Source organism: Erinaceus europaeus, chromosome 5 (genome assembly GCF_950295315.1).
Source record: "Erinaceus europaeus chromosome 5, mEriEur2.1, whole genome shotgun sequence".
In the NCBI taxonomy this organism is placed as follows: Eukaryota; Metazoa; Chordata; class Mammalia; order Eulipotyphla; family Erinaceidae; genus Erinaceus; species Erinaceus europaeus.
In genome coordinates, this window is record NC_080166.1 from 92,211,528 (window position 1) to 92,238,888 (window position 27,361).

The window sequence follows — 27,361 nt, forward strand, 5'->3', positions numbered from 1 at the left end:
GTGCCACCACCTTGCCATCATATAATTTTGTAAAGCTCTATTAATTCATTGATAAAATGCGGAGGACCTAAAGACAATACAATAAAAAATATTCAAACTCTTAGAGGTATAGTATGGCATAAAATTGCTTGTATTTATCCCACATTGTTAACAATATGTTAATATTGACTCTTTGGGAAGCCAGTAGTTAAAACATTTCAAAGTATTTTCTATGCTAATTACTAAATAAAAGTTATCTCTCCATCTCTGTGTGTCACAGTAATAGTAATAACTTTTTGTACATGTGTGTTTCTTTCTGCTAAGGGAATCCCGAAATCAAATGACTGCAATTACATCAAGGAGGAGAATCTACTCACATGATGATGTACTGAATGAAGAAATTTTCTCTCCTCCAGTGACTATGTCAGAAACACATGACCAGAGTGAGAGAGCAGAAGAGATGGGAACAACTTACCCTACAGAAATTCCTAAACATGATTCTACCACTTTGGTGAAAAGAGAAGATAGTGTAGCCGCTGAAATCCCGCTTCCTTCTAATAGTACAGCAGAGGGACAACGCCCAGCCTCTTTGTCTTCTCAGCTTTTGCTGAGCACACAAATGGAGTCCACTCGAGTTTCAACTTCTCTCCCCAGAAGTTACCAGAAAACTGATACAGCCAGGTTAACATCTGTGGTCACACCGAGACCTTTTGGCTCTCATTCAAGGGGAATCTCATCACTCCCAAGATCCTACACGGTAAAATTATTCCCAGTTCATCTAGTCTGTTCTCAAGAGCCAAAGGCTGGTGAATTTGTGTAGAGGTTTAAATAACATGTAGTTGATGTGTAAGACATACACATATCTTACCTAGAAAGCAGCTTGTTTTAGCCCATTTAGACACAGTGTGAGTTTAACACTTTTGATATAGCAACAATGCAAAATCGACTAAGATGTAAGTTCAATGAAAGTAGAGCTGATGTGTTTTAAAGAATAAGATACAGCCTAAAGCAGAACATTTTTTAGATGTTATATTTTCCCAAATATGCCTTTTGTAAGAGATTAAGTTGAAAGATAGGAAGCTAGTTCAATTACTTTGGCTTACAAAGCAGGCATTTCATAGGTTTGACCTAAATGTTTTCTGGTGCTATTATACAACTCTCTTTTTTAATGTTTTCTAAATTTACTAGAAGTGGAAATCTTTGGATGTAGTTCCTAACATTATCTGTTAGTACAAAATAATGTTTCTACTTATATTGAGATTCTTAAGGACATAGAATATATAATAATTTGCCTTGAGAATGAAAAAGTACCACAAAATAATGTATTGATTTTAATTCTGTAAGTTTAATATTGCATAAATATCACTACTTTATTGATAATCACACAACCAATTCTTTTCCTAAATTTAAAGAGAGAAAACGTTTGATTAAAAGTTAAAGTTGAGGGAAAATTGAGGGAATTCTTTTTATTTAAATATTTAATTTATTCCCTTTTGTTGCCCTTGTTGTTTTAATGTTGTAGTTATTATTGTTGTCGTTGCTGTTGGATAGGACAGAGAGAAATGGCGAGAAGAGGGAAAGACAGAGAGGGGGAGAGAAAGATAGACATCTGCAGACCTGCTTCACCACCTGTGAAGTGACTCCTCTGCAGGTGAGGAGCCAGGGGCTTGAACTGGGATCCTTAAGCCGGTCCTTGCACTTTGTGCCATATGAGCTTAACCCGCTGCACTACCGCCTATCTCCCAGATTGAATTCTATCTAAATTAGCCAGGAAAAAATCTTGACTGTTATAGTAAGTGAAATACAGATACATCTGACAACAAAGAATTAAATAAACTTGATCGATACTATAACATATCATAGGTGATTTATAGACTCAGAAAATATTAGGAAAAGGTATTGTAAATATGTTACCATCCCTAAAATTTAAAATGCTACAGGTTGGTAAGGAAAATACTGACAGTAGAAAAATGGACATAGAAGGATATAAAATGGATATAAGGTGGGGTTGTGGTGCACCTGGCTGGGCACACACATTACAGAGTACAAGGACCTGAGTGCAAATCCCTGGTCCCCACATGCAATGGGAGGCTGCACAAGTGGTAAAGCAGTGCCACAGGTGTCTCTCTCTCTCCACCTCTTATCTCCTCCTCTCCTCTCAGTTTCTCTTGGTTTCTATTGAAAATAAATAAATAAAGATATTAAAAAAGAGAAGTATATATAGAAATGAATAGTTAGTTTAAGGGAGGAATGATTTAAATTATTTGTAACACAAAACACACACATGCATTTTCAATTTTATTAGAGCAAGAATGAAATATTCAATACTTTATCATCACATTCACAAAGATTTTAGATGTTCACATGTCTTGTGCTAGGAAAGAAAAGTTGTAGAGAAACTGCCATTCTTACACACACACACACACACACACACACACACACACACACACACACACACACACATGAAATATCTATACAAATGCTTAGAAATATGTGCACACACATCTCTATGCATGTATTCTTTGGTCTAATAGATCTAGTTTGGGATTGTGTACTATAAAATACTTTGGTTATAAATACTCTGAGTATTTGATGCATATTTTTGCAAGTTATAGAAAACATTGATTATAATATGAAATGAAAAAATTATAGAGAGCCATCATATGGAGTAAAGGAATATGTTTCAAACTTTCAGCAATAGTTACTTTACTTTGTTGTGGGAGTATAATAGTTTATAAACCATTACACTTTATATTTGCAAACAGAAATAGAGTTAACATAATGCCAAGTTTGGAATGTTTTCTATTTAGATGGATGCGGCTTGGAAGTATAACGGAGATGTGGAAGGTGTTAAGAGAACTCAGAATACTTGTGTCAACACTTCTGTGCAAAAGCCTGACCCCAGTCAGCTTACATCCAGTTTGCCCAGTGAGAGAGAAACAGTGGCAGAGGAGGTGACAAGAGTACCCTCTCCTATAGCTTCGCTCTCACCTTCTTCCCAAGACCAGTCTGTCACTTCTCAGGTTACATTGTCTTCAACATCTGGTCTGGACTTAATGTCTGAGTCTGGAGTAGGGAGAAGCTCACCACAGAGAGAGGTCTCAAAATCACAGGTGAGTTTGGGAAGACTGTTACCACTCTTCAGAAACATAAGTATTTCTTTCTAGAAGCCATATTTCTAATGTTTGAGTGTTACAGATTCTGTCAGTGTGTAAAATGATACTGTACATTTAATTGTTTTTATTGGGAGGATTAATGCTTTACAATACATTACATAGTAAGTACATATGTGAAATTTCTCAGTTTTCTGCAGAACACTCTAACCCCTAGCCTAGGTCCTCCTCCACCATCATGCATCAGGACCTGCAAGTCCACGTTCTGCTTTGTGTTTCTCCTTTTGTTGTTATTTCTCAATTTTGGTCTGAGTGAGATCATTCCATATTCATTCTTCTCTTTCTGGCTAATCTCACTTAACATGATCCCTTGAAGCTCCATCCAAGGTGAATTCACCATTTTTAACAGCTGAGATATATCTGTATATATCTATAGGAATATTTATCTACTTCCTCACAATTTTCTCAGCCACTCATCTGTTTTTGGGCACCTGGGTTGCTTCCAGGTTTTGGTTATTACAAATTGTACTGCTATGTACATAGGTACACACAGATCTTTTTTGGATGGGTGTGTTTGGTTTCTTAGGATCTATCTCCAGGAGAGGAAATTGCAGGGGTTTAGAACAGGCATTTCTAGCCTTCTGAGATTTCTCCAGACTGCTCTCCACAGGGGTTGGGCCAATTTACATTTCCACCAGTTTTTAAGTGAAGTAGGTAGGTATCATCCAGCTTTTGACCATATGAATCTAGATTTTTTTGTGTGTGATTTGTATGCAATGAAACTTAAAAAAAATCTTTTTATTTATTTATTATTCAATAGAGACAGAGGGAAATTGAGAGGGGGAAAAGGAGGTAGAGAAGGAAAGAGACAGAGAGACACCTGCAGCCCTGCTTCACCACTCATGAAGCTTTCCTCTTGCAGTTGGGGACCAGGGGCTTGAACCTAGGTCCTTGTGCACTGTGATGTGTGCGCTTAACCAGGTGCACTACCACCTGATCCTGAAATGAAACTTTTTAGACCAAGCTCTTTTCCATTTTTGTTTTTTATTTGCCACTTGGGGCTTTACCCCTCTGGGGTGACATTTTCAGACAGAAAAAGCTTCACAGCACCAAAGCTTCCTTCAGCGTCATAGGAACTCAATTTAGATTGTACATGTGACTAGCTGTTTTTTTCTGTCCTTCTAATTGCAGTGGTTATTTTCTTCTACTTTTGCTCAGCAGTCTTGACTTTTAGATGAAGGAATCATATGAGATGTTTCAGATATAGATATAATTGATAAATGAGCAATAAAAGCCCTTTTAAGGGAATTATTTGACTTACCAGAAGTTCTAGTCTTTAAGGACAGAGAAGATCATTCTCTATTAACAGTTTTGCTACTTTTAGTATTAATTTGTAAAAGTCTGGAATTTTTTGCCTCTTTCCTTGTTTCCTGGTAGGAATATTGAAGCTTTGTAAAAGCATGGCAATATTTTCTCTAACGTTTTGAATCAAAACTAAGTCACATTTTTGCATAGAGAAACAAAAAAATACATCATGACTTTCTGACAACTCTATATATAGTAGTATGAATCTCCTGTAATGGATGAGATTTTAGTTGTTTTTGTTTTGTTTTGTTTTGTTTGTTTTCTAGGTTTAATTTAACACTTACTGGTGCCTTACTAGATTATATTTGTTTTTTTCTGGTATAGCATAAGGGGTATAACTTGGTTTGTTGTACTGTTCACAAGTATGAAATAATTTGATATAGCATAATTATTTAGTGTCCTTAGATTTGAGTTACTACATAAACACTTTTTTACGTACTTGAACTTTTTTTCCTGATTATAAAGTATTATATTCTTAAGAAAAATTAGGGGTTCGCAGTGGGTTAAGTGCATGTGGCTCGAAGCATGCAAGGACCAGCATAAGGATCCTAGTTCGAGCCCCCAGCTCCCCACCTGCAGAGGCGTCGCTTCACGGGCAGTGAAGCAGGTCTGCAGGTGTCTATCTTTCTCTCCAACTCTCGGTCTTCACCTCCTCTCTCTGTTTCTCTTTGTCCTATCCAACAACAGCTATAACAACAAGGGCAACAAAATGGGGAAAATGGCCTCCAGGAACAGTGGATTCATATGTAGTGCAGGCACTAAGCCCCAGTGATAACCCTGAAGGCAAAAAAAAAGAAAAATTAGAAATACAGGAAAATATGCATGATAAATATTTTGGCTTGTTTCAGTTTACCCATATAGTCTTGCATAAACATATCTAAATTTCTTCAGCTTGCCAGAGTCATTAGTTATAAGCTATTGTGGTTCACTTTAAGAGAATTGGAAATACATAATTATCATCATATGTTTAGATGTATGAGTACAATAGCCTATGCTCTGTGTAGGAAACAAAAGATGTCAGTGAGTGAACAATAAATACAGAAGCAAGAAGTTGTGTTATAGTAATCACATAATTGCACATTTACCTTCATTTTGTCAAAATAGAAAATGCAACAAAGCAGTCTGATTAATGTATTGTATGCTGGGTGGTAACTCCCCTGGGGGTGGCAGCTGATTTAGCTGTATCTGTGGATTAAGAAAAAGAAGTTAAACTTGGCACAGGGCGTGTATCAGGTTATTGCATTTCAGAGGAAACTGAATTAGCATGACATGGCTTCAGGTTTCATCATTAATGGATTTATGTTCCTTTGTTACCAACCTTGAAATTATATTCTACTAAGCAAAATAAGGCTCTTTAACAGAAAATTTTGTAACAGAAAATTTTGGGTATTGTTCAACACACACACACATACACACACACACACACACACACACACACACACGCCCCATACATACTTGTCAATCCCAATTAGGTTAGAGGTCCGATTTTACACTATGAAGAAAGTGGTTTGTGTAGCTGAATCATTACTGAGAAGTGATGTTCTGACTCAGAAGAGGAGTATAAATAAATTAAACAATCAGTGAATCATAAGTCAAGGGTGTTTGCAACAGTCCTCTTAACTTTTGTACAAACTTTATAGTTCTAGGATTTCATAAAGCAGGAAAAAAATGCATGTCTAAACATCTAGCTGTACTTGTTTTATTTCTTTTTCTTTTCACTTTTGTTGCTAATCTCTTTCTCCAGATTTCCCCTTGATGATTTCTCCAAGATCTTTTTCATTCCTGCCTTTACTATGGTAATTCCTCATCTGTGCAAACATTTTATAGGTAACCACACATATTTGTACATTCTATACAAGGGTGACAACAGATGAATTTGCGTGATGCCAGATTAGACTTAATAATTTCTTTATCACAAAGCCTTCAGTGGGACTCTGTGCTCTACTCAGTGACAGTCAAAGCACTTACGATTGGACTGAAGTCCCTCCTGGCTGGTTATAAACTTTCTGGGGTGGCCCAACAGCACTGCTTTATAATAATAAGTGAAATGTGGACTGTGAGATGGTACAGTGGGCAAGGTCCTAGACAAACATAAGGTATTGAGTTCAATCTCCAGCATCACATGTGCCAGAGTGATGTTCTGTTTCCTTTTCCCTTTCTTGCTCATTCTTCCTAATTTTTACTCATAGATAAATACATCTTCAACAAACAAAAAAGGGTGAGGGTGGTGGTTTATCTGGTTGAGGCACATATTATAATGTACATCCTTGAACCTAGGTTCAAGTCCCTGCTCCCCATCTGCAGTGGGGGAAGCTTTGTAAGTGGTGAAGCAGTGCTATAGGTCTCTCTCTCTCTCTCTCTCTCTCTCTCTCTCCTTTTTCTACCTCTTCTGTCCCTCTTGATTTCTTTCTGTCTATATCCAATAAAAATATTTTTTAAAAATTGAGGCATAGAGTGGTTTATTACTTGTTCACTTCCATACAGGGCATCAAGTGTTGCAATCAAGATTTGAACCACACAAGGTTCAAATACGACCTTGTGTATGACCCAGGGTTGCTTTACATAGCACTGTGTTGTGGGAAAGAGGGAACATAGGTGCTTTAGCCATAGACAACCATGTGCTTTGTCTCAAGACATTATATACTTTCATGAATACATCATATATATTTGTTCTCACTGTTGTCCCACTTGAAAATGTTCATTTAACCCACCCCTGTATTTTGAAGTTCTCTTGTTCCTTCAAAGACCCAAAGGGTCACTTCTTTTGTGAACCACAATATCTTTTTCCTGTGGTGGAAATTGAACTTTTGCACTCAAAAGTTTCACTCAGTTCTTCCTTGTTTCCTGTGTTTATCCTTTCTACATAGCTGGCATTTAAGTATTTGCTGACTTGAATTGCATTCAAGGCCTTGATTACTAAGTTGAAGTATGAGCTTGATCTCAGAGGTAATTTGGGTCTTTATAGGTTCTTTAATGTGGGAATTTTAAGATTAAGAGGTGCTTTAGGAGTGTAAACACTATCATGTTACATAGAATTAAGAAAACAAAGTATGAGGGCAGGGACTGGTTAAGAATCTGTTGCAGAACTGGGGTTATAAGGTAGTTCATGCCATAAAGAGGAAAAGGTATTAAGAAGGAAAGAACTCAATATGACCTCATGTAAAATCTGCCCACAGGAATTTTTTTCTGCCATTTCCATTGTTGAGCTAGGGGCTTATTTCTTTCTGTTCTATCTTTTCCCCTTACTTTCCTGTTTTCTATTTCTATCTCCTTTTTTCTATTGCTTCTTTCCTTGTCTCTCTCACCATTCCTGGATGATAAGATAACCCTGGTCTGACTGAAATCAAGAGAAGAGTGACTTCCAGAGGCCTTCTTTCTCTGCCTCACAGATTTGACTTTTATGTTTCTATCCCCCCCAGCCCCCCCCCCAAATAGTTCCTGCCTGTAGGTTTTTTTCTTTTCTATGCTGTTAGAGTCCTCTGCTCAGACCCCCAAATCCATATTTCCAGAGTTACTATTTAGAATTTTTGGAAATACTATCACCAGGTAGAAGAGCACACATGGAAGGAAGGAAGCTGTTTATATGCTCACTTCCTAATACTCAAGCCTCTGGTAGTGCCCCTTGTAGATACATCCAGATCTTACGAATCACAACTTTATCCCATGCAATTTTCTTGCTTGTCACCTTTGTTAGACCTTATTTGTGAGGGTAGGAAGGGAGCCCGTCTTGCTTGCTGTCCCCACAGTGTTAGGTTCTGTGATTGTTGACAGTGGATTTCTAAGGGCCTTAAACCTAAGTATGAGAGAGTTAAGTAAGATTTTCTTAAGTCGGTCAGGACACTGCTTAACCAGCATCTATATCATGTATGAAACAGCTTCCATGGGAGAAAAAAGTAATTATTGGACATCAAGCTTGTGCCATGATGCCCTTTGGAATGCTTCATTTAATCCTTTGAATAACTTTGCAAAGTAAGTGTTTTATTCTGACTTTTAACAATAAAATATTTGATTTGAAAGTTATGAAACATACCCTAGGTTGGTTAAATTCTTAGACCACAATAGTAATTTCTTTGCCACTGATACATTTTTTTTTCCAAATATGACATGTTTACACTTGGGAACTGCCTTATATATAAAACACCAGATGTTGACTTGTTTAACTTTGCCATATCATTTTAAAGTAGAGTCAACAGGGGCTAAAATGTCTTCTTGTTCATAAAAATAAGTTCAATTTTAAAATTATTGAGAGGATATATATATCAGAACTAGGTCTATTTTTCTTTTTCCTCCAGGGTTAGCTCTGGAGTTTGGTGCTGGCACTAGGAATCTGCTGCTCCTGGTGGCCGTTTTTTCCATTTTATTGGATAGGACAGAGAGAAATTGAGAGAGGAAGGGAAGATAGGGAAAAAGAAAGACACCTTCAGACCTGCTTCACTGCTTGTGAAGCGACCCTCCCCCCCCCCCCCCCCCCGCAAGTGGGGAGCTGGGGGCTCCAACCCTTATCCTTAGGAGGGTCCTTGCTCATTGTGCATTTTACCTGGTGCACCACCACTCAGCCCTACATGGTCTGTTTCTAGTTTGAAATTTACCCCATAGGCTGAAAGAAGCTACTCACAATTTCAAACCAGGTATGGCATAATAGCTGGCATGCTCTGTAACTGAAGTTCTGAAAGTTTTTTGGAAGATGGCAATGAGAAAATTATTTGGAGAATTTGGAGGTGCCCAGAGTAATTAGAAGTGGAGACCACGGCGTAAACCAACACAATAATGAGGCAAGATAGAAGCTGGGTTTATTCCAGGTGGCTTTATGGATTGTATACTAGGTATCATTTATTAAATTTATGTGTGTGATGGAGTGTAGGGGTGGGGAGCAGTTAGGGTAAGGGATAGAGAAGAGATCCAGGTCTAGTGTTTCTAACGTGGGCCCTGATTAGATAGAGATTAATTAACCTGTGCAGGTAAAACAAGAAATAGAGGAGCAGGTTTGAGGCAGAAGTTTAATTGGTGGTATATTGGATTTTGTGGTGGAAGACATAACCATTGATAAGTGTACTTGGGAAAATCTGTATTCAAATTAGTAAGATTGACTGGGGTGAACAGCATCAAAATGCAAATAGAAGAGAAAGAAGAGGAACACAATAGTGAGTGCAGGGTTGGGAAAGGCAAGAGCAAGGAGGGTAATGAGACACCGAAGATAGGATATTGATTAGTAGGTAAGAGATAAGCTTGGAATGGATTGAGTAGACTTGTAAGATTAGCAAACTCACCACTTTCTCTGCAGTTGAAAAGTGAGGAAAATAGGTAGAGTTTGTTGTTGGCAAAGAGCAGTGCTATGAATTGAGAGCTAGTTACTTCAAGTTCTCATCTCAGATCCCAAGAAAAAAAGATGGTTTGGAAACATGAGTTTAGAAATAAAATGTTACACATTTCGTCTAGTATTTATGACTTTATAGTCTGAGGTTATGTTTAACATTTACTTCACTGTATCCATTTAAATAGATAACTTGAATTTTAAAAATATATTTATTTATTTTCCTCTTGGTTGCCCTTGTTGTTTTATTGTTGTTGTTCTTGATGTCGTGATTGTTAGGAAGAGAGAAGTGGAGAGAGGAGGAGAAGACAGAGATGGGGAGAGAAAGATAGACACCTGCACAACTGCTTCACCAGCTGTGAAGCGACTCCTGTGCAGGGGGGTAGCCGAGGGCCTGAACGGGGATCCTTATGCGGGTTCTTGCGCTTTGCGCCACCTGCGCTTAACCCGCTGCTCTCCTGCCAGACTTTTAAAATGAACACATATATCCACTGAGAAAGGTTTGAGAATGTCTTTTAAATTTGTTAGTATTTAAGGCTGTTTTTCTTTATTTCCTGTTTGTGATCATATAAATCTTATCATTGCTGTTCCAGAGCATCATGTTTTTGCTTGAAAAATCATAACTATTAGTGAATTACCTATATTTAATTGTACCTAATTTGAGGCACATTATTTTTGTAAATGCTAATATGTTTATCAACTACTACTATGTAGCATTAGCAAATGAAACCATTTATGATATTTTTAAAATACTTTTAAATATTTTATTTATTGGATCAAAACAGAGAGAAATTGAGAGGGGTGGGGAGACAGGGAGAGAGACAGAGAGACACCTGTAGCTTCACTACTTGTGAAGCTTCTCCCCTGCAGGTGGAGACCAGGGGCTTAAACCTGAGTCTTTGCACATTGTAATGTGAGTACTTAACCAGGTGCACCACTGCCTGGTCCCCTTTATGATATATATATATAATCAGTCATCAAGAATCTAGTTTCCACACTAATTATTTATTTCCTGGTCCTATCCAGTTCAAAAGGTAATTCTTGGGGTTGGGTGGTGCACCTAGTAGAGTGTATGCTACCATGCCCAATGACAAAGGTTCAAAACTCATGTCCCCACCTCTAGGGCAGGGGCTTCATGAGCAGTAGAGCAGTGCTGCAGGTGTCTCCTTCTGTTATACCCCTATCCTCTATCAAAGCTGAAGTTAAAAAAAAAAAAAGAAAAAAAATTGTTGGTGTTTGCTCAGACACCAAACTCCAAACCCTAGTGGTAATCCTGGAGGCAAAAACAAAAAACAGCAACAAAAAGCAATTCTCTCATCATTTCAAATCAAAATACCCTCCCTTCTTTTTGGTTCATTCTGGGGCCTCCTGTAGTGTGATTTAATGAAGCCCAGGTGGCCTTTTTCATTGTCTTTATTTTAGAGATATAGAGGGAGAGTTATCACAGTCCCACTCTGCCATCTCTGGAGCCTCCCTTGGTATCATGGTGCTCCCATGTAGTGTCTGGGCTAGAACACAGGGCCTTGAACATGGTAAGATGCACACTGTACTGGTGAACTGTCTACCTCCTGGTCCCCTACACATAACTTTTGGGAATACTCACATGAAATATATCTTGCAAAGATAAACAAGGAAGTGAAAATCCTGAAATCATTGTTGAATAGTTTATGTTTGACTATTTTACAAATATGTTTCCCTTCAAGGAGTGCCAGGGATAACATAATTAAAACAAAACAAACAAAACCCCAGAATTCTATATGGATGCCTAATGGACTGTAATATAGGGGAAAAGCCTCATCTGGAGTCTCTGGGGCCCTTATCTTAAAATTCTAGATACCTACTTCATATTTTCTCCATAGCTGCTCAGGAGGGAGATGATCTGTTTGAGATTTCCCTTTGAAAATAGTATTTTTTTGAGCCTTTAAATGGATGTTGTTGTGACAGAGGTCTCTTCTAGCTCCGTGACATGATTTGAGGCCAACTGGTTATTGACAAAAATGGATCTGTAATTGTCCTTGTGGTTCTTTTCTTGTCTGAGTATAATCTCAAAGACCACAGTCTGCCATGCTGCAGCCACAGTGAGGTTGTCACCATCTGTGAACTATTTCAGAGGACATTATGTGCTCTCTGTATTAGCTCATCTCTGTAATATGTTCCAGCAGAAGTTTCTTTACTCCCATGGCAAAATCTGCCCTTCTGCTAAAAAAGGAGCCTCCTTCTATTGCTTCAGCTCATTCTCTTAATCATATCTTTGTTACTAAGGGTAATGTTCACCTGCTGTCTTGCCCAAAGTACTCTTTCTTTTTGTAGTTGAGATTACTAAAACCCCATCCTCTATTAAACAAACAGACAAACAAAACCTCTTATAACTCAGTAGATTCTGCACTTATGTTAGTTTTTTTTATGGGGGGAGTGGTATAGATGTGCACTTATTTTCATTGAGTCATCTCTAATTTAAGTGTTTGTTGGTTCTGGTTAAGGGAGAGAGCTAACCAATAATTATATCTATTAATAGCTGAGTGTTGTTATGTTCTGGGGGTAGGTGTCCTTCTGGCTAATTATTAATGAGTGTTCTCACTAACTATATATGGGTTTCTGTATTTAAACTGCTTTACAAGTTTCTTGATGAAATCTTTGCTATATTTTTAGCCATATTTTTTTCCTTAAAAAATCCCATTTCCTGGGGAGTCGGGCTGTAGCGCAGCGGGTTAAGCGCAGGTGGCGCAAAGTGCAAGGACCAGCATAAGGATCCTGGTTCGAACCCCGGCTCCCCACCTGCAGGGGAGTCGCTTCACAGGCGGTGAAGCAGGTCTGCGGGTGTCTATCTTTCTCTCCTCCTCTCTCCATTTCTCTCTGTCCTATCCAACAACGACGACAACAATAATAACTACAACAATAAAAACAACAAGGGCAACAAAAGGGAATAAATAAAATAAAATAAATATTAAAAAAAAAAACCATTTCCGGTAGTCGGGCCGGCAGTAGCGCAGCGGGTTAAGTGCGCATGGCACAAAGCACTAGGACCGGCTTAAGGATCCCTGTTTGATTCCTCAGCTCCCCACCTGCAGGGGAGTTGCTTCACAGGTGGTGAAGCAGGTCTGCAGAGGTCTCTCTTTCTCTCCCCTCTCTGTCTTCCCCTCTCTTTCCATTTCTCTCTGTCCTATCCAACAAGGATGACATCAACAACAACAATAATAACTACAACAATAAAACAACAAGGGCAACAAAAGGGAATAAATAACTAAATATTAAAAATTTTTTTTAAAAATCCCATTTCCTCCATAGAAGAGTCAACAATTACTTCTAGAGAGCAGGTGAATTTTTAATTTCTCTTTATCCCCCAAAGTGCTAAGCACTGTGTCCTTTATGAGTTAGTTGAATACTAAATATCTGCTGAACAAATAACCAAGTAAATATTGTTATAACACTTGACTTTCTGTCCATTAAAGCAAGTAAGTTTTTGAAATCTTATTTTCAAGTGCCTCCATTTTAATTCTCATGTTACTACTACAACTCATTACATAAAACTGGTTCTTGATTTTAAACTTGTTTTATATATAGTATAACTTAAGCCATGTAGGTCTTAGGCTTTGGTTTGGCTGCCTAATAAAAATGCACGTCTTTTTTCCCCCTGGAAAATAAAGTAGCTTTGGGAAGATTTTTTGTTTGTTTGTTTTGCCAGTTAAGTCCAAGTTCTTTACGATTATGAATCAAAGAAGCAAAGTACTAATGTGCAGGTCTCATGTTAAAATCCATGGCTATTGCTTCCTCACAACAAAAAAAATTATGAAAGACAAAATGTTCACATAATATACTCATAATACATAAAATATACTTTATAAATAGCTTTGAGAAGCTTGCAAAACACAGAATTTTGTCACTGTGTGACAAAATGAAAATGAAATAGAGACATGAAAATAGACTAATACCTGTTGTCCAAGAGGAAATTGTTTTGGAGCTTATGGGTTTTCTATGAGGCAGAAATTATGGCCTATGGATCAAAGTGTCCTAGTCAGACTTCTCCTGGTATCTTAGTTATTCCCCAGGGATGATTATTGTTCTAACTGTGAAGCTTGAGTAGCACCTCTGCTTTTTACACTTGAGTTTCCCATAATAATAAGATAAGCAACATTGCCAACATTTCAGATGCCCAGTATTTCAGGTGCCCATGAAAGGGCAGATCCAGTCTTAGGTGGGTCTTATTTGTAGCAATTAGTTGTCTACCACCCCTTTGAAATTATTCATGTAAGTATGTTACGTGTTGGAAGTTGGTTTTTTCATATAAATTTCCTGTAAATTAACCCTAGAGTTGTGATGCAAAAACCCAACTTGTACCAATGACCAGCCAACTTATAGAACTAATATGGATAAAAATATTTATAGGAATATTTAAGTTATTATAGCAGAAACATATTCAATTAAACTAGAATAAAATGAAGACTTTAACAAACCCAAAGAATAAAAGAATGAAGTGTCTGGCTTATCATGACATAATTCAAGTACTCCTTGCCTGCAGTCTTCCTTCTTTCATGGATAGACTTTCCTCCATGTGGGTGCCAGAGATACCTGATCCCACAGTTTCATGTTTGTTTTCAGGATCAGTTCAGCGACATGAGAATTAGCATAAACCAGAAGCCTGGCAACAGTATTGTCTTGGGGTTTACAGTAAAATGGGATTTTTCTGGGATCTCCATAGCGTCAGTTGAAGCAGGTAAGTCACGGATTTATCTTTTCTTAACTTTCCTCTTTTTTGTTAGTGTATCCTGTTTATAAAAACTTTGTAAAAATTAGTTCATCTGATGGAAGAGAAGAAAGCTTGTGAAAAATTCAGGAGTAAAGAGAAGGGTTATAAAGTGATACTGTTTGTTCTTTCTCTGATCACTTTTAGAATTGAAGAGTCTCACTCTTGTGATTTTCATGGACTTCCTTTGTCAAAAGTTTAGACTTGATATTTGAAAATCTTAACTATTTAATTGAAGGTGCAGAAATAACTTCCCACAAGCAGCTCTGTTTGTGGTAGATATGCATATCACCTAGTAAGTCGATGTTTTCTAAGTATCCTAAACTATCTGTTGCCCATGGAGCCCTCAGGATGCTTTGGAATACTTACAAAAGAGTTATCCCTTCCAAACCAGGTTTATACCAAGAAAAGCTTAGGAACTCTTAGAAAAATATTGCAAAGCTGAAAAATTAGAATAAAAACTGTTCTATTTAAGAGAAATTCTTCCTCTATGTATTGTAGTCATTAACAACTTGAATGCTAACTGGCTACTTCATTGAAATCTTGAGACTGTTATTTTAGTTAGATAACTAAGTAGTTTTGAGTATTACTGTTTTCTTCACTATTGTAGAGTATACTTGTTTTGGAGACTCAAATAAAGTGTGATATATTTCACATCTATTTAAAATTAATTTTTCCTTAGAAAGTTAGTAAGAAGTTTTATTGAACAAATGAAACTTTTTCTCCTTTGCATATTAAGGACATTTCATACTTTAAAATAAAAAGCGATATTTCTGTGTTATTGCTATTCAAATATTTGATGATTTAAAAGCAATCATAATACATATCCACCTGAAAAATAAGAGAAATGGTTAGATTAGCATATTAACAATTCGCTTTTTTCCTTAACTAAACAGTGACTAGCAGGACACTGGATTTAAAAAAAATGTCTAATTTTATTGCCTTATTTAGGTAGTCCAGCAGAATTTTCTCAGCTACAGGTAGATGATGAAATTATTGCTATTAACAACATCAAGTTTTCACGTAAGGACACAAAAGAGTGGGAGGAAGCCATGGCTAATGCTCAGGAGACTGGAAACCTAGTCATGGATATCAGACGCTATGGAAAGTCTGGTGAGTTGGTTTTATCAGAGTGTGTGTCTCTTTAAATTGGGAACTGGTCTTTGGCAGGTGGTTATAACAGCTACAGTAACTTCATTTTATTTTAGTTTTTGCCTTAACAGTGTTCTGTGGTGACAAATAATGAATATGCTTCCTTGCACTATTCTGTCTGAAAACTCGCACTAGCAAGTTTATTGAACTCTGAATTTTATTGTCTGATTTATATGCCAGAATGATTTTGAATGCAATATCAATTGAAAGCTCTTGTAGTTTGATCTGAATTTGGGAGACAAATAATAATGGTAGGAATTATACTGCGATTTAAATTTCTCTATACAACCATAGTTGTAATTGGTAAGAGAGTTGTAGTCATACGGTATTTATTTTCATAGAATTTCCAGTATACCTTCCACTGTCATCTCCTAGTTAACTGAGATAGGGAATAGCATTAAGCTTCCCTAGATTAACAATTTAAGATATAAAAATTGACTGTTTAGTCCTGGTGTGCAGAAAAGTTCAAAAAATTTGCTAGTCTTTTCATTATTAAGCTAATCTAACCCTGTTTGCTTTGGAAGGTGGTCTATTGGTCAAACCTCTCAACTCTTCATTTCTTCTGCACATGACCTGATTTGTCTGTCTTTCATGAGTGTGTGTATTTTTATAAATGTGCATTCAGTAACTTTGTTCTTTCCACTTCATCATTTATATGTGCTCATTTCTTGATCTTCATGTGCCAATCAGACTGGGCCAAAGACCAACCTTCCCTGCCATTTATACGGCATAAAACCCTCAATCTTACCAGTATGGCTACCAAAATTATAGGTTCACCCGAAACAAAGTGGATTGATGCAACTTCTGGAATTTACAACTCGGACAAATCTTCAAATCTATCAATAACAACTGACTTCTCAGAAAGCCTTCAGGATTCTGTAAGTAGTTTGATAAGTGGGAGTATTTGGTGAGCTCAAAGTAATTAATCATACAAAAACTATTTTGTTTTAAAAACATAAATAATTGAATAAGGCAATATGTAGTAATGAGAATACAATGATTTTTGTAAGCCATTAGATATTACTTGTTAGTAATTAGAGTTAGTGAGTTATATGTTAAATTCTAAAGACTACATAATGCTGTTTTATAGGCATTTCTTATCAATCTTTCATTATTATATATTCTTATGTCTCAGATCTTTGTAAATGTAAAGTAATAATTATATAAAGTTATACATTATAAGCTTTCCCTACTTTCTTTGGTCTTTACTAAAGGTAGAATAAGTATAGTAATTGTATACAATTAAAAACTATATAAATGGGTTTGGGCAGTGTGTACTTGGTCAAGCACACATAATACTAAGTGAAGAAACCCTGGTTTGAGCCCTGGATCCCCAACTAGAGGTCTGCAGGTGTCTATCTTTCTCTCTCCTTCTTTATCTCCCACGCCCCTCTCAATTTCTTTCTGTCCTATTGAATTTTTTAAAAAAATGAAAAAAATTGCCACCAGCACCAGTGGCTTCGTAGCACTGGCACCAAGTCCCTGTGATAATCCTGGAGGCAAATAAATAAATAAATAAATAAATAAACCCTATGAAACATCCTTAGTTCTTTTTTTAGGTGCAGTTGATGAATAGACATGAATATGTGGCTAAGCAATAGTGACAGTAATTGATTAAAAATGATGACAAAGCAGTAATTCAATTTAAATTTTCAAATAAATGTTTATATTGACTCCCTGGATAAAATTATTGTTATTGCAAGATGACTGCTTTTTTATCGAATAAGGATATCCTACTGCATTTTGTAAGAAGTGTTTAAGTATTAGGGACTCCAGCATGACTGTGTTGCCTACTCATCAGTATGGGCCAGGTGGACTAATAATTATTTGGGTTATCATGTTTTTTGAAAATCATGTTAGGACATTTTCTAATAACATAATATCTTGTTAGAATATTTTCATAATGGGATATTATATAAACCCATATCCAAAGTGGAGAGCATGTTTCTAACTGGCATCTCTTAATCTTTTTCAGAATGTTGAATCCAAAGAAATCAATGGAATTCGTGATGAAAGAAATACTTTTGAATCAAAAGGTAAACATCATGATTAGCTTACATCATTTGCATTTTTTAACACATGAAGATTCACAGGACTCAGATTCTGTTACTATAAAAATTAATTTCTGTGTGTGAAAGAAAAACTGACTCGCTCATGGCCAGTTGAAACTAAAAGGCAAGTACACAGATCTGATTGCAGCCAGGTGGAAGGGCGGTTGGTTCCAGTGTTGAGTAGTTCAGGAACTCCAAATATTGTTGGCAAGCTGTCCAGGGCTTTGAGTGTTTGTGTGTCTAAGATAAATACAAAAGACAGGTTTACCTGAGGCCTTCTTAGGCAAAGGAAATCTTAATTAAACAGGAAATTATGAACTTTCCTTTATCCTTCTATTTTTGTGAAACATATAAGCTTGGAGACAACTAGTATTAGTAGGAAAATGCCAGTGGCAATAAAAGATGTTACCAAAAGTACTCACTTGTCATGAAAACACAGAGTATCTAGGAAATTTTTGTATTGTAGATTATCATTTTCTTTCCTCTGTCCATTCATAAACAGTTTAGCTAACACATGCTGTGTGATTCCTTATGCTTACACAACAGGAAAGATCTGGTTCATAATAGACAAGAAAAGAGACCTCCAAAAGATAAAATGTCTTTCACCCTGTAGTCAGTCTGCCAGGAATGGGGTTTGATTTTTGATTTGGTGGCTTTGAGTGAGCATTAGCGCAATACATTATGTCATAAACAAACCAAGTTTACACATTTTCTTTCTTTTATTGTTGCTTTTTTAAAAAATAATTTCTAACTGTTAAATGACCTATGGTAATTGTTTTAAATTGTGTTCTTTGTCAAGAGAAATTTTATGCGAGTATGACATATTTTCTTCATGATGTTAAATCTAAGAAATTCAGGTCCTGTTCTTCCAGTAAGTGAGTCAGAGAAAACTGATAAGAGGACATTCGTCTCCTTAGTGACAAGGAGCTGCATGCAAGCCCTATTGTTAGAGGATTTTGTTTAGATAAGTAGTCACTAGCTAGTATCAAATAATTGCATTTACATTTACTCAAGTATAGTCATTTGGCACCATTTTGTAATAGATCTGTTAATAACCAGATCTGACTGCAGTCTACTTTCTCTAAAATTAATGACTAAGGTTTTGAAATCTTGGGCAAAATGTTCTAAGAGTACTTTAATTTTCACGGCTTTCACTTTATTGTTGTCTAGGTATGATTTATTTTCTTGTCCTTCCCATTATTTTTTTAAGGCAACTTCTCTTTTACTCATTAATATTACAGAAATTTAGTTATGAATAACTTTGTTTGTACTTAAAGAAATTTGGAATTGCAAAGCATTTTAATTTCTGTCTTCCTAAAGTTGTGTGATCTTGCAGTAAAGATGGTACTCTGGCTTCTGTGAGACTATGATGTTAAACTTTATTAACTAAAATTTATTAATCAAAATATCAGTTTCTTATACTAATTTGAATGATTATTATAGACTACTAAAATTATATGCCTCTATGTGCATTGAAATAATCCATAATACCGTCTAAGGCTACCAGTTTTATGATTAAAAGATATTGTTGCTGCAGACTGGAAAGTTTTGTCAAGTATTATTTAGTGTTCTAGTGGTGAGAGATTAAAGTGAACAACATGGTATTGATGCAAAAATATTTTTTTTGTATTTTTCAAATAGCATCTGAACCTATTTCTTTGAAAAACTTAAAAAGGCGATCACAATTTTTTGAACAAGGTAAAATACCCAGTTAACAGTTGATGCACTTTCATGGAATTGTTCCCACTCTTCACTCTTTCCTCATAGTCTGTGGTCCTGGGCACTGAGGCTCTTCAATTTGGCTGTCATAGGATCCAATGACATAACCCATTTCCATTCTTTCCCTAGGGTCACCAGGCTTTTCTTACAGTTCATGGGTCTACCTCTGTGGTAATGGGTCTTTGCGTGTCCTTTTGTATATACCTGAACATTTTTTTAATATTAAATTAAAAAACTGAGTTGCTGTTAAGCACACTCCTTTACACTGAGTGACAGTAAGAAATGAGGACTTTCATTAAAGCCTTACTGCTTCCTACAAATTGCACAATCACTGGTGACACCAACATACAATTGGCCAACTTTAATGAGTCCAAATTTTTGGGTGTGAAAAATGCTCTTCAATAAAGAGCAGAATTTATCACCATAGTGATCATGGTGACTGTGGAGTGTCAAAAGAATTGATCTGTTGACTTTGAAGTCAATTAAAAAGTCAGTAAATTTTGAATGAAATCCATATTAACTAGTGTATTTTGGGAGCTTCTGTGTTGGTGTGGTTGGTGATTCTGCATTATACTGTTCTGTGCATGTGACATTTCTTTCCCCATCACGTTTGTCTAATGCTTTGTCTCATGAATGCAGCCTGAGCTCTGTGTTTTACAATTCAGAACTTAAAAGTAATACCCAACATTTGAGATGCAATGGCACAGTCAGAGAGACATGTGCTCATGGCATCTGAAATGTTAATTGTTTGTTACTTTTAAGATTACCCAAGACAGTTACAAACTTGCCTCATAACACAATATTTACTGGACTTGTATATTTTGTGATGATTACCTACTAGTCTTCCTCTGGCTAATGAAGGTCTCTTTTCAACTACAAGTAGGCATAGCTCTTGAGCTATGCGTGTTCCAGGTCAATTTGTGTCAGTATCCTTAGTGGTTTTTTGTTGTTGTTGTTATTATTATTATATATATATATATATATATTTTTTTTTTTTTTTTGCTAAACTATTTCTTATGATAGTTTAATAGAAACAACATAAGGTCCTACCCGAAATTGGCTTAAAAAATAAAGCAGTTTCTTTTCTGCATTCAAATTTTCACTTATTTTTTTCTTCAACAAATTATTTTAGGGAAGAATATTTTCCTAAATCCAGGTTTGTTTTCTATGAAAATTACATAAGTGAATAACTTACTTGACAGTGGGGGTACAGGAAACCTTAAAAATATATTGAAGGTAGATTTACCCACTTATGTAGAGTCCCTAAAAAAGAATAAAATGATACCCATATTTTTGCACATGGAATTTAAATATTTGTTTTCAAATAATAGGAGAGGAAGGGAAATATTTTGTGAATGTTTGTTACAGGGAATTATTGAAGAAAACTAGGTAATTAGCAAAAAAAAATTAGGAAAAACTAACTTGCAGTTGTCATATGGTAACTGTATAATAGCAAGTCAAACAATAGACTTTTGGCAGATATTGAAACATTTGAAAAATAATTTATTAGGGCACATTCTGAGATAGAACCATCTTTAACAAAAGAACTATGAAACTTGTTCAGAAGTATACTGTTAACCTAGCTCTAGTATCTAGAGTTACTGTGTACCTTTGGCATCTGTAGTTTCTTTTCTTTCTCAGCCCTTCCTTTTTTTTTTCTGACTGAATTTGGAAAGTGAGTAGCAAATGGGGCTTAAAGAAAACAAGAGAATAGGATTTGCTTCTGTCAAATAAACTGATGTCACTTAGTATATTGGCATAGAAACAGCTAAATGGTACAATTTACTGAAAGGAATTACTTCATAGAAATGAAAATACTTACATGTTCTTTTCTTTTTTTCCTTGCTCACATGCTACAACCTAGGAAGCTCCGATTCTATGGTTCCTGATGTGAGTAGTGTTAATTGCTTTTGGAATAAAGAACATGACCTTGGTGGGAAGAATTAACACAACACAACACAACACAACACAACATAACATAACGTGACATTGTTTTTAGTGGTATAAGACTTTATCAAAGATTAGTTTCTTTCTAAATTGACAAGAACTATTTTAAATTATTAAGACGTCTACTTTGTTATAATGTAGGCAAAAGATGGTATGAATAATATATATTCAAATAATGACTTAGTGAAGTAATATATTCTGCTTGCATGTCTTCTTTGATAACTGGTTAGCTTCCAGTTCCAACTATCAGTGCCCCAAGTCGCTGGGCATGGGATCAAGAGGAAGAGCGAAAGCGACAAGAGAAGTGGCAGAAAGAGCAGGATCGTCTGCTACAGGTAGAACAGAATAATATGACTCTACAAGGAGCTATGCTTTCTTTAATTGCTTTGTTATCACCACTACTGTGAAAGCAAGTTGCAAAGCAATAACCTCATAATAAATACTTTCTTGTGCTTGTGAAATAGCTCACTGGGATAGTGGATAGTGCACTGCTTTGCTGTTAGTACAACCTAAATTTGGGCCCAGTCCTTGATGCATTGAAGGAATCTTAGGTGCTGTGTTTCTCTCTCTCTCTCTCATCTATCATCTCTCTCCCTCTCACTCTGTGTATGCTTCTCTCCCTCTCTCTCTTAAACAAATCCTTTGCTATGTCACACATTTTGAATAAAGCAGTTTTCATTCATTTTGAAGTGTCATGAAGTGTGCACTGTACTGGTTGAGCTATCTCTCTGACCACACCCTATATATGTTTCTCTAGTATCCCACACTTTAGATTTAAGGATTTCAATATGAGTGAGTGGTATATAGGCATTACAGTTAATTATTCCCCTCCCTTACTGTGTTCAGTCCATTGCAGAATAAGCAAGCCCCCCTTATAGTTAGTTAGGGGCTTGAATGAATTCCAAGCCTGGTAAAAAATAGATAAAGGTTCAGTTCTAAGTGTCTAACCTTTCTATTATTTAAATATTCATTTATTTATTTTCCATTTTTGTTGCCTTTGTTTTTTTTTATTGTAGTTATTGTTGTTTTTGATGTCATCGTTGTTGGATAGGACAGAGAGAAATGGAGAGAGGAAGGGAAAACAGAGAGGGGGAGAAAAAGATAGACACCTGCAGACCTGCTTCACCACCTGTGAAGCGACTCCACCGTAGGTGGGGAGCCGGGGTCTCATGCTGGTCCTTGCACTTTGTGCCACCTGCGCTTAACCTGCTGCTCTACCGCCCGACTCCGTGTCTAACCATATGCATCATTAAATTATTTTTTTCTAACTCCAATATCATTTTATTGAGGAAATGTTGATTTACAAGATTTTTGTTATCACAAGGTAACATTTTTCTCCTTCACCACAAGGGCTAAATGTTATCTGCATTTTAACTTCCTATAAGCTATTGTCTTCTTTAGAATGAAAGATGATTGGTTAAAATAGTATCAGTAGATATTGGGGTAGAGAGTAAAGCTAACAACAATCCAAAGGAGAGATGTTCTTTAACATCGCCAGTAATCTTTTTAAATTAATCAGTGTGCTATCATTTAAGCTATAACACTGATTGACTTAGCCTCCTCGCTATTATATATATTTCTGGAGCACACTTTCTCAACTTGGTAACATGTGAATGCCTTAGTCACCCACCACTAATGGCATATTTCTCATGCTGCTCCCACTCTTGAACTGATCCTTAAGGTGAAGAGGACATTGGTGTTGTGGGTTGTGGTACATGATTGTGGAAAAGGACCCAAGTCGGGGGAGCTCTGCAGAGTCTTATCACAGGAAAATGAGGAATTGTACCCATGTGTTAACAACTATACTATAAACCATCAACCCCCCAGTAAAATGTTAAAAATAAATCAATGAAGTTGGAATCATGCGATGAAAAGAAAAAAATTCACCTCTTAAGCTCATTTTCTTTACCCTTTTCCCCTTCTCTGTTAACCATTATGTTTTTCAGTCTAAATTTTTTTGTGTGTGTTTTGTTTGTTTGCTTTGGGTACTTAAATAGCACATAGTAGAGAACATCTAATACCTGTCTTTTTCTTCCTTATTTATTTCATCTTCTACTATTTTTCTCTTGCAGGAAAAATATCAGCGTGAGCAGGAAAAACTGAGAGAAGAATGGCAAATAGCAATGCAGGAGGCTGAACGAGAGAATTCTAAGTATTTGAATGAGGTAATTTTGGGACATATCTTTTTTTCCTTTCCCATCATGGTAAAATTAGTTGAAACATGGAAGATAGTACATGTCACTTGGATTCTGACTTATGTAGTGCTTAAGAAATATAATCTCTGATTTGTCAAATTGTGCTTAAATCTTTTATTTATAAAATCTTTTTATTTATAAAATGGAAGTATTGACAAGACTGTAGGATAAAAGGGGTACATTTCCATACAATGCCCACCCCCAGAGTTTCATATCCAGTCACCTCCCTTTATAGCTTCCCTGTTCTTTAACCCTTTGGGAGTATGGACCCAGGATCATTGTGGGGTGCAGAAGTTGGACGGTCTGGCTTCTGGAATTGCTTCTCTATTGAACATGAGCATTGGCAGGTCGGTCCATACTCCCAGCCTGTCTCTCTCTTTCCCTAGTGGGGCAGGAATCTGGGGAAGCAGGGCTCTAGGACATATTGGTGGGGTCCTCTGCCCAAGGGTGTTGGGTTGGTATTATGGTAGCATCTGGAACCTGGTGGCTGAAAAGAGTTAAGATATAATGCAGAACAAATTGTTAACTAATCATGAACCTAAATGCAAGAAAATTGCAGATAAAGATTTGGGGTCTCCATTTTGGAAGAAGCTAGTAGGTCTATTTTAGGTATATTCCAGAGGGCCCATGATTTTACTAGTTTTTGCCTTCACCTGACATCTAATATGAAGGTGGAACCAAGTTATTTTCTGGGGAGATGGTATCATAGTTGGAAAAAGGACTAGAAAGCTGGTTATTGTTAACTGTAATCCCCCTTGGTTTGATCTGGGGCCCATATTCAACACAGGAGCCTATGTAACCTCTGCATCCCTGTAGGTCAGGCTTGCATTCTGTGGCCATGGCTAGGAACATTCCAGGCTGCACTAATTTCGGGACCCATCTTCCTCAGGTAGTAGGTAGAATATGTTATCCAACCTCTCTTTGGAGAATGGAACATTCCCTACCATGATTGGCCCACAATGAGAGCAAGGTCCTGTAGGAGCCCACAAAGGGGTCTGTAATGTTGTTCCTGATAGAGATAATCAGTGACAGTGGAGAGAGGGATCTGTTAGAGGTCTAAGTCCATCATGTCTCTGTGCGAATCCCGGGGCTCTCTGACTAGGGCCCTAGGTGATGCGGTGGCCTGATAGTGACTAAAAAGTCATCATTAAAGTATGCCAGTCTTTTTCCTCTTATAGTGATTTTGCCATCGCCTTCATGTGACTTTCTTAGTGATGTAACTGTTAATATTCCTTCAAATATAATTCTGGGTCAACTTCAGTAAGTATTATCTAAAATGTATACATACACATCTTAATGAGCTTATAGAAATGCCCAACCTTAGATGGATTTCTTTTCTCCCTGGTCAATAGGAACTGATGGTCCTAACCTCAAACAACATTGCTCTGACTCCACGGGAGCCTGAAGCAACCTCCTGGGAAACTACATGGGGAGTAGAGTCCAAGTCTTCTGACAAGGAAGGAACCCGGGCAGGAGAAGAGGAGAGGAGACCCCAGCAAGAGGACAGCCTGACTGAGGACCAAAACAAGAAGCTACAGGAACACCTTTCTCTTGAGAAAGAGAGGAAACTAAAGGAGGAGCAGCAGTATCAAGAGGAGCAAGAGCAAAAACAGCGTCAGTACCAAGAGGAACGGGAACTGAGACGGCGTCAGGCAGAGGCTGAGGCTGAAGAACGAGCACGCCTCGGGGAGGAGCTGAAGCACCAGGCAGAGAGAGAGAGGGAGACGTCAGTCAAAATATACCAGTATAGAAGGTATGTCCTCATGGCATTAGGGCACATGTGCTGTTCTTCAGTTGATTGTGTTTACTTTTATCCATTTCCCTCTATAAAGGTCTTTTTTTTTTTTCTCACATGAGTGAACACAGGTAGACAGATGACCCCTTCTGTCCTCAAAACTCTCTAAATAGTGCCATGTGATGTTGGAATGCTATGGCCCACTGCTTATATGAGCTAGGTTTTGGTCATCTGCTTTTCTCAGACCTCTCCCCTTTCCCTCCCTCCCTTCCTCCCTCTCCCTATCCATCTCCTCTGCCCTCTCCTCCTTTCCCTCCCCAGCTCTTCCTCACATCTACACAACTGCTCTACTTCTTTTTTAAAAAAAATATTTATTTATTTAATTTATTCCCTTTTTGTTGCCGTTGTTGTTTTATTGTAGTTTTCGTTGATGTCATCGTTGTTGGATAGGACAGAGAGAAATGGAGAGAGAAGGGGAAGACAGGGAAGAGAAAGAGACACCTGCAGACCTGCTTCACCGCTTGTGAAGCGACTCCCCTGCAGGTCGGGAGCCGGGAGCTCGAACCGGGATCCTTAAGCTGGTCCTTGTGCTTTGCGCCACATGTGCTTAAGCCGCTGTGCTACCGCCTGACTCCCCCCAACTGCTCCACTTCTTGTGAAGCTTCTTGCCCCCTACAGCTGGGGATGAGAAGCTTGAACCCTGGTTCTCAGGCATACTAATGTGTAGGCTTTTCTAGGAGAGCTATCACCTGGCAGATCTCTTCAACTTCTGATGCTGTTGTCTTTGTAGTTCCATTCCACGCACACTCTCCTTTTCTTTTTCCCTCTTGAAATGCCCAGCATTTAAAATTTTTTACCCCAGGCTCTCATATTTTCTAATTTCCTGACAGTCCCAGGTAGACAGGGGAAGTCTTTCTTCTCACTAACTCATTGTCTATCCTTAAATGTCACTACTTGAAGACTTTATAGAAACCTCATCTAAAATAAATGTCTCTTTCCCACTCATCCTGTACATATATCCTTACCATGATTTATAGGATATTTTTTCTTATCTGTTGACCTGCCTGCCCCACTGAAATGTACAATTAATATTCAGGTGTGTTACGCTTATTTCTACTTTTTAATTTTTATTTATTTATTAGATAGAGGCAGAGAAATTGAGAAGGTCCCTGTTATGTTTATTTCTATAACCCATGCCTGGTACAGTATTGGACCACAGCATGTATTCACTTTTCAGTTATGGAATGGATGAATTTTACATCTCTGTTGATGTTTTTTTTGCAGTGATTTGTTGACATACTTCTGTATTTTCATTTTTCAACCCAGAGGCCGTTTTCTTTTATTTTTTAAAATTATTTATAGGCAAATTATTATTATTATTGCTTTTACTATTTTATTTTATTTATAAAAAGGAAACACTGACAAAACCATAGGATAAAAGAGTACAACTCCACACAAATCCCACTATCAGAACTCCATATCCCATCCCCCTCCCCTGATAGCTTTCCTATTCTTTAACCCTCTGGGAGTATGGACCCAAGATCACTGTGGGATACAGAAAGTGGAAGGTCTGGCTTCTGTAATTGCTTCCCCACTGAACATGGGTGTTGACAGGTCTATCCATACTCCCAGCCTGTAGAGGCCATTTTCTTAGAAGAGGTCACAGTAACATTATTTTGATACCTACTTCATAAACTCAGAGAAGGACATACAATGTAATATTTTAGTTATAAACATGTTCCAATTTTTTGTAGGCCTGTTGATTCCTATGATGTGTCAGGGAGAGAAGAAGAATCTTCGGGGTTGCTTCCTAGTGACAGGTGAGCAGAACATTTAATTGTAATTTGCTTGGTGTAATTGACTTCAGATTAATATTCAAGGGTTTCCCTGGATGTTTAATAAAATTATTATAGCTCTTGATCTTTTGTGGAATGTAAAGATGTCTGGTTGATCTTATCAATAGTTTCTTGCTTTTAAGCAACTGCCCCTAAACTTAATAACTTTGCTTATGATTTTTTTGGGAAAGCATTTTGGTTGAGGTCATGGAGGCAGT

The 27,361-nt window shown here is 37.0% G+C and overlaps 1 protein-coding gene across 8 annotated transcripts in view; it reads left to right on the plus strand.

The window, feature by feature from the left end:
- The window catches only part of LMO7 (LIM domain 7), a 269,766-nt gene that overhangs the window by 224,553 nt on the left and 17,852 nt on the right, over window positions 1-27,361 (plus strand). For 5 of the 8 annotated variants that reach the window (XM_060191532.1, XM_016192063.2, XM_060191530.1 and 2 more), the window contains 12 exons: window positions 304-736; window positions 2,790-3,092; window positions 14,365-14,479; window positions 15,461-15,622; window positions 16,433-16,539; window positions 17,637-17,697; window positions 19,354-19,410; window positions 21,296-21,321; window positions 21,609-21,713; window positions 23,451-23,543; window positions 24,926-25,326; window positions 27,063-27,128. In XM_060191532.1, the coding sequence (XP_060047515.1) occupies window positions 304-736; window positions 2,790-3,092; window positions 14,365-14,479; window positions 15,461-15,622; window positions 16,433-16,539; window positions 17,637-17,697; window positions 19,354-19,410; window positions 21,296-21,321; window positions 21,609-21,713; window positions 23,451-23,543; window positions 24,926-25,326; window positions 27,063-27,128 (1,929 nt within the window). Of the gene's footprint in view, window positions 1-303; window positions 737-2,789; window positions 3,093-14,364; window positions 14,480-15,460; window positions 15,623-16,351; window positions 16,540-17,636; window positions 17,698-19,353; window positions 19,411-19,560; window positions 19,603-21,295; window positions 21,322-21,608; window positions 21,714-23,450; window positions 23,544-24,925; window positions 25,327-27,062; window positions 27,129-27,361 lie in introns of all 8 variants that reach the window. The other 3 variants (XM_060191528.1, XM_060191531.1, XM_060191529.1) reach the window with 2 other exon arrangements.